General features: G+C 35.5%; 1 protein-coding gene across 1 annotated transcript; it reads left to right on the plus strand.

Annotated features, from left to right (window-relative positions):
- Window positions 1–2,524: 2,524 nt before the first annotated feature.
- On the plus strand, window positions 2,525–4,701 carry LOC109215790 (uncharacterized RING finger protein P8B7.15c-like). The gene has a single exon (XM_019379899.1). It carries the CDS (start codon window positions 2,950–2,952, stop codon window positions 4,342–4,344), a length of 1,395 nt encoding a protein of 464 aa, XP_019235444.1. The 5' UTR covers window positions 2,525–2,949; the 3' UTR covers window positions 4,345–4,701.
- The last annotated feature ends 2,232 nt before the right edge of the window (window positions 4,702–6,933 follow it).

Raw genomic sequence — 6,933 nt, forward strand, 5'->3', positions numbered from 1 at the left:
ATTTTCAACAAAACCAAAGAAATACATAACGAATAAATCACAAGTGACAATAAAGTTTTGCAAGAACACTAAAATCCAACTAAATACAAAAAAAAAAGGCAGAGAAAAAACATATATTTAATGGAGAAAAAAATAGTCACAACCCACACAGGGTTAATAAATAAACAAGAGGAAGTGAGGAAGCTTTATAATGGTGGCCGTAGAGTAGTGACCAACGAACAAGCGTGCTTTGAAACAGCAAAAGAGAAGAACTGAAGAGGTGAGCGTGAGAACCGGAAGCCAACGAACTGGACAAGCAAAGTGGGGGTTGGGGACTTAGGAATTGGGATTCCTTTTGCTGGAGACGAGGTTGGGGAGTTGGGAATTGAGATTCCTTTTGCTGGAGACTAATTTTGGGAAAGGGGAAAGTGGGGGAAGGCTTTTAGCTTTCTAGAAATATTATTTTAATTATAAAGCTTTTTATTATTATTATTTTATCTTATTAGTTAAAAGTCAAACATTTAAAATAGAAAGTGTGTTTTGTCAGTGTACAAATTGTAACAGAATGAAGCCAAAAATTAATTGCTTACAGCTGGATCCAAACTCACAACCAGCAAAAGGAAAAGATGGACCTTTGCCACTGGCACCTTGGCCACTTTTGTTCTGTGGGTGGCACTATATATATATATATATATATATATATATATATATATATATATATAGAGAGAGAGAGAGAGAGAGTGTGTTTTCGCCGAAGCTTGCAGGTGGCATACCATCCCGAACCATGTACATAGATTCGCCCCTACTTTCTTGCCCTCAACGTGGTCCTCATGGATCGAGCCCATTCATCATAATTTCTCCTTTCAATTGGACTTTGCATTATCAAAATCCCAGGGTTGTTGTTCGAAGTTATATTAATGGCAAAATTATTTTTTGTTGGTTTGTTCCATTGACGTCACTTCCTCCAATAGTGTTGCCGTCAGTTTTATCGGCGACCATGGATGGTCAGAGATAATTTGGGTAGGCTCTGGTACCATGCTAAATTAAAGAGGAATAAGTGAAGAGAAAAATTCTTCTACCTTTTTCATTGATAGTATCTCCACGTATATAGTTATATATGGTGGTATAATTTGTAGGCTTTTGCATTTAATTTACTGGTAAAGAGGTCTGACGTTGGCTTTTGTCATTTCATATGAAATTTTGTAAGCTTTTGTCATTTGATTTACTTGTACAAAAGTTTGACATTGGGTTTTCTTATGTTTTAAATAAGAATGATGTCCTATGGTACATATACGAGGATGACTTTTACCTGGAAGCTATTACTCCCTCTGTTTCAACTTATGTGAACTTATTTGACTGGTCACGGAGTTTAAGAAAAGAGAGAAGACTTTTAAACTTGTGATGTAAAATGGGGCACATATATTTTGTGTGGCTGTAAACCATTGCATAAAGGTAAATTATTTCCAATAGGGATGTCATTCTTTTTGGCAATGATTAAAAAGGAAATAGGTTCACATAAATTGAAACGGATGGAGTATTTAATTTTGTCGGTGAAAGTTGGACTGCAGGTGATTTTAATTTTCACTGTCTTTTAGTCTTAGATTAGGCCAATATACTGTCCGATAACCGTCTGATAATTGCTAATCTGATATCGAACCGCCTGATATTTTATCGGTTTGCTAACGGACTAGTACGTTTAAAAGTTGATAACGATAAGCCGAACCGCTAAGCATAATTATCCGCCCGATTCGCCCGATATGCAACCATAATGGTAGGGGCACGATTGTAATTTGGGAATAAGCCAAAGAGGAAAAGGAAGAGGAGTCTTTTCAATTTCTTTTATATATCGTATTACTGCATATTTTTCTTCTTTTATACAAAGAAGTGGTTCCACTTCTCACTCTAGATATTAGAATATCAAGCCTTTCTGTCGTACTTTTTTGGGTTTGCCCTTGGAAAGTCACCGTAAAACACATAAGTTGAATCACCTCTAATTAGAGATAAAATAGTCTCTTACTGTCATATGAAAACACTCCTTCCGGTTCACAATAAGTGATCAATTTGCTTTTTTATTTTGGTCCAAAATAAGTGTCCATTTATATAATCAAGACAAAATTCAATTTGTTTTTTCAAAATTACCCTTATGTATGTATCCCAAAAAAGTCTTTTACTCCTCAAATTAAATTATGCTGCAACATTTAATTAAGGGTAGTTTAGTCACACTAACTATTTTTGTCTAGGTTTTAGTATTTCCTTAAAGGGTGTGCCAAAAGCAAATTGGTCACTTATTGTAGACCGGAGGAAGTACAAATGCTACCTACGGAATCAGAAAAAATGAAACAAAAATAAAAGTGAATTTATTAAAAGTAAATATTGTTTTGAGTTGTCGTCATATCCATAGGTAATTTATGTAATTAAATATTAAATTAGCTTGCAGGTTTTAAGATTATTATTTTTTGTTACTAAAATAGGTAACTTGAGTCGGTGATTATGTAATTATAATCCAAGTGGGTTTCGGAAAGAATGACAGTAGTGAAAACCTATATAACAAAACCTCATTCAGATTTCAGGAGCACAATTCCCTCAAACAACTAAAAAAACATTTTCTTCCATCGCAATTTCAAGCCGCTCTCGTGTTTCCCTGCTGTGCCTACTTTTGAAGAATCTCTTAGTTGGTTGATTCAATTCCATCCGTCTAAAACTCTCGGCGTTTTCTGTCGATAAATTTGCATTGGTTATTGTTCGTGCTGGGTCCGGATTGAAACCCTAGCCGACTGAAGCCTGTTGAAGAATCGCGAGTTCGTCAAGAGAATTAGCTGATACGATTCTGTTTGGTGTTATTTTGGTACAACTCTGTATCGATTCTGTTTGTATTTCAATATTTTGAACTAGCCCTATTATATTCTTGATAACAGGGCCTCGTTGTTATTATTGTTCTTAATTTCTTTTTCTAGGAAAAAGAATTCAATCATGGCTGTGTATTTCAAGTATAAAAGTGCCAAAGTTTATGATTCAATTCCAATTCTTGATCAATTTATTTCTGTTTGCAATTTGAAATTAAAAATATTTGAATCCAAGCGTTTTGGTAGGGGTAAAGATTTTGACCTTCTTATCACCAACGCTCAAACTAACGAAGATTATGTAGATCAAGACACTTTGATTCCTAAAAATACAAGTGTTTTGATTCGTCGTGTTCCTGGTTTACCTCGCTTGCCCATAGTAATCCCATGTCTTACAGACCAAGCCCAAGTGTGTGAGGAGAATAATACAGTAGTAAAAGGAGAGTCAATTGCTACTAATAATTATCAGGATATTGATTACGATGATTTTGGGGATGATGTCTATGCAATTCCAAAATTGATCCCAAATCAATCAGGCAATCCAGTGTTAAATGCCCCCACTAGTAGTATAAATGATGAGGAGACTAAGATCAAGAATTTAATTGATACTCCAGACGTAGGGCGGCACCTCCATTACTCTATCGGCTATGGCTTTGGTCGAGGTGGAATGGAATGGAAGAAGCCACCACAGGGTTATGTGTGTCATCGATGCAACAAGCCTGGCCATTTCATTCAGCACTGCCCTACGAATGGTGACCCGAATTATGACATCAAGAAAGTGAAGCCCCCAACAAAGTCCAATGACGTTGCTTCTTCAAAGGAGGTTCAAGGTTTATCTTCCTCTTCGTCTTCTTCTAAGCGTTCCTTCAGTAATATACCACCGGAGCTACATTGCCCATTGTGTAAAGGATTAATAAAAGATGCAGTTATAGCAAGCAAATGTTGTTTTAGTAGTTTCTGCAACAAGTGTATAAGGGAACATATTGTCTCTAACTCTATTTGCGTATGTGGGGCTAGAAATATACTTGCTGACACCCTCTTGCCTAATATGACTCTAAGAGAGACAATAAACAGAATCAACAAGTCTAATAGCAGTAGTTCAGAGCATGAAATTAGTGCTCCTCGAGTTCAAGATATGGTGTCAGAACACAATTCCCTCCCTAAAGTACCAGTTCCATCAGAGTCTGCAGCTGTGAAGGTAGAGGTATCATCTGTAACTTCTCAAAAAGAAGAGACTTCTATGGCTTTAAAGACTGCAGAAGAATGTTCAGTAGCTGTTGGGGAGGCAGTAAAGATGAATAAAAGGAAGAAACCAAGCGTGCCTTTTGACGATGCTGCTATAAACAAGCGATGGAGAGTTGCTCAAGATCATGTTGTTGCTGAGAATTATATGTTGGCAATGAATGCTACTGCCTATCATCCTCATTGGACAGGCATGCAATACCCGAGTTATGGCCATAGTCCCATAGATATTCAGTTTGGCCATCATGTATTACCAAGGGCGGCTCCAGCCCTAGGCCGATAAAGCTCTTGGTTTAGACCCCAAAAATTGAATGCCCTATAGCTAATCAGAGAAAACAAAGAGTGGGAGTCTCTTGCAGCTGCCAAGAATTGCAAACCTAGTGTCATTCAATTCAACAATTTGTTTTTGCTGTCTTTTTTGAGTGTTTCTAGGCTTCTGGTTTTATCCTGTATTTTCATAAAAATCATGTATAACAGTCATGAAGGTCTTCACTGTGCTCAAGGGCGAAGCTACACTCTTGTAAAGGTGGTCAATTGACCATCCTTTGTCGGAAAATTATACTGTATATATAGGTAAAATGTTATATTTTAGAAGTATGTAACATATATTGAACATCCTTTGTCTTGGGATTTTTTTTTACTTCTTTCAAGTTTGAATATCCTTAAAGAAATTCCTAGCTTCGCCACTGCCACTGACTGTGCTCTAGTTTGGACCTGTCTTAGCAGTCTGTGGTCCTAGCAGGATTATGCTTGCATTATTAAATCTGTAGCTACTTTTAATTTGACAATAAATACTATACCATTTTTGTTTGGTTTGAAAAAGTAATTGTTATTACTTCTTATTAATGATAATCTTTATGCAAAATCTCAGACGAATACTCAAAATTTTGCCTAATTACTTTCAGAAAAAGAAGTTAAGAACCAAAACTTGGAGGGAAAATTATTGTGGTTGTAGGACAAACCGAAATGGCATTACATCCTTTTAACTTAGATTTTATCTTTTCCCATAATCAATTAACAATAACTATTCTTTCTTGTCATGAGAACTCGTCTTTTCATTGAGAATAGTTTAGAAAATAAGAAAACTTAACGACAAAAGAAATATGAAAATGAAAATCTTGAGATTTTTTGTTTTCAAAAATATAATGCACTGTGTTGCTACGTCGATTAAGTGGGCGTTTGGACATAAGAATTGTAAAATTCCAAAAAAAGTGAAAAATATTTTCAAGCAAAAATGGTATTTGAAAATTAGAGTTGTGGTTGGACATAAATATAATTTTGGGTTATTTTTGAAGTTTTGTGAGTGATCTGAGTGAAAATTTTCAAAAACAATTTTTGGATATTCTCAAAAATTCCAAAATGCATCTTCAAGTGAAAATTGAAAAATTTATGACCAAACGCTGATTTCAAAAAAAAAAGTGATTTTTTTTTTGTAAAAATTGCACGGGGCGCCCTATTTGGTCGCCCCCATTTAACCTATACCCACTTTTTAAAAAAGTTTTAACTTGTACCCACTGTTTAAACAACTTCAGGCCTCTTTCTCCTCCTCCTTCTCCTCCTTCGTTTTCTGAATGCTGAAGCTTGAGATATTGTTACGCATTCTAGCCTGATGATTCATATATATATGCTTGTCCCAATATGTTCAGTTTGGTCTTATTCACAATAATTTAACCTCTTAGATATTTTAGCTTTACAGGCACATTGGTTTTTGTGGTTTTTGGTTCTAATTTATCTATAGTAACTTGTTTTCGTGTCGAAAATATTTTTCATTCTTTAATCTTTGAAATGAACAACATCAATTGCTGCGAATCATGATTTATTAAATTCATTGTTGTTTAGAACCTCAGCTCTAAGAATGCTGAAGTTCAGCAAATACAAAACAAACTTCAGCCCTAGAATGCTGAAGTTAATATTTTCACAGACAGAACAAAGCTTCAGCTAAAACATGAAGTTCAGCAAATACAGAACAAAGCTTCAGCTAAAACATGCTGAAGTTTCGCAAAGATAGAACAAAGCTTCAGGTACTAGAATGCTGAAGTTCAGCAATTACAAACAAAAACTTCAGCCAAAATATGTTGTAGTTTTATTGAACTGAAGTTTGCCATTTACGCTACGAACTGAAGTTTGCATGATTGCTTTGCAAGACAGGCCAAACAATTCATGCAAAAATATCTGAAGTTTTGCTACACTTCATGCAAAACATTCTGAAGTTCAAACTTTAGACATAAGTTTTTGCTACTTCAGGCCCGTATGTCTGAAGTTACGCAAAAAGTGGGTATGCTCGCAATTTTTTTGCAAAGCGGGTATAAGTTAAAAGGTGACCCAAAAAGCGGATACAGATGCAAATGCCCCATTCTTTTTGAAAAAAGGTGAATAATTTCTTATGTCCAAACGGACTCTAAGAATCATATAATGGATTTTCCATGTTCCAGCTTTTGGAATTAATAAATCCACATTGGAAGAACAACAAGTCACGAGTGACTTTCACTAAAACGGAAAGAGAAAATCTCACTTTATACCCATTGATTCCAAATTATTTACCCTTTAATGCCCAGGCCCAAACTATTTATCACTCCTACCCATGCGGCCCAAACTATTTACCCGCTAATTCCAGCCGCAACCTGCAAACAAATGGAATAGTTTCCGCTAACGAGGAATCTTGAAAGAGAACCTCAAGTGATGAAATAGAGATTCAAACAATGGCTGAAAAATATGCCTTCGAAAAAATAGGCTAGGATTTGTGCAAAAACATGAAAATATTTGTGCAAAAGCATGAAAAATCTGACATATCTCGTATCATTCTCCGGCGAAGTCGATCTTCAGGTCTGTTCTCTTTTTTTTTGGTCAAAACAACTAAATTTGGGCAAAAACA

This window comes from Nicotiana attenuata, unplaced genomic scaffold (assembly GCF_001879085.1).
Source record: "Nicotiana attenuata strain UT unplaced genomic scaffold, NIATTr2, whole genome shotgun sequence".
Lineage (NCBI taxonomy): Eukaryota > Viridiplantae > Streptophyta > Magnoliopsida > Solanales > Solanaceae > Nicotiana > Nicotiana attenuata.

Bases quoted from the DNA above. Each gene is read 5' to 3' on its own strand.
- LOC109215790 (XM_019379899.1), top strand. From the start codon at position 2,950: ATGGCTGTGTATTTCAAGTATAAAAGTGCCAAAGTTTATGATTCAATT.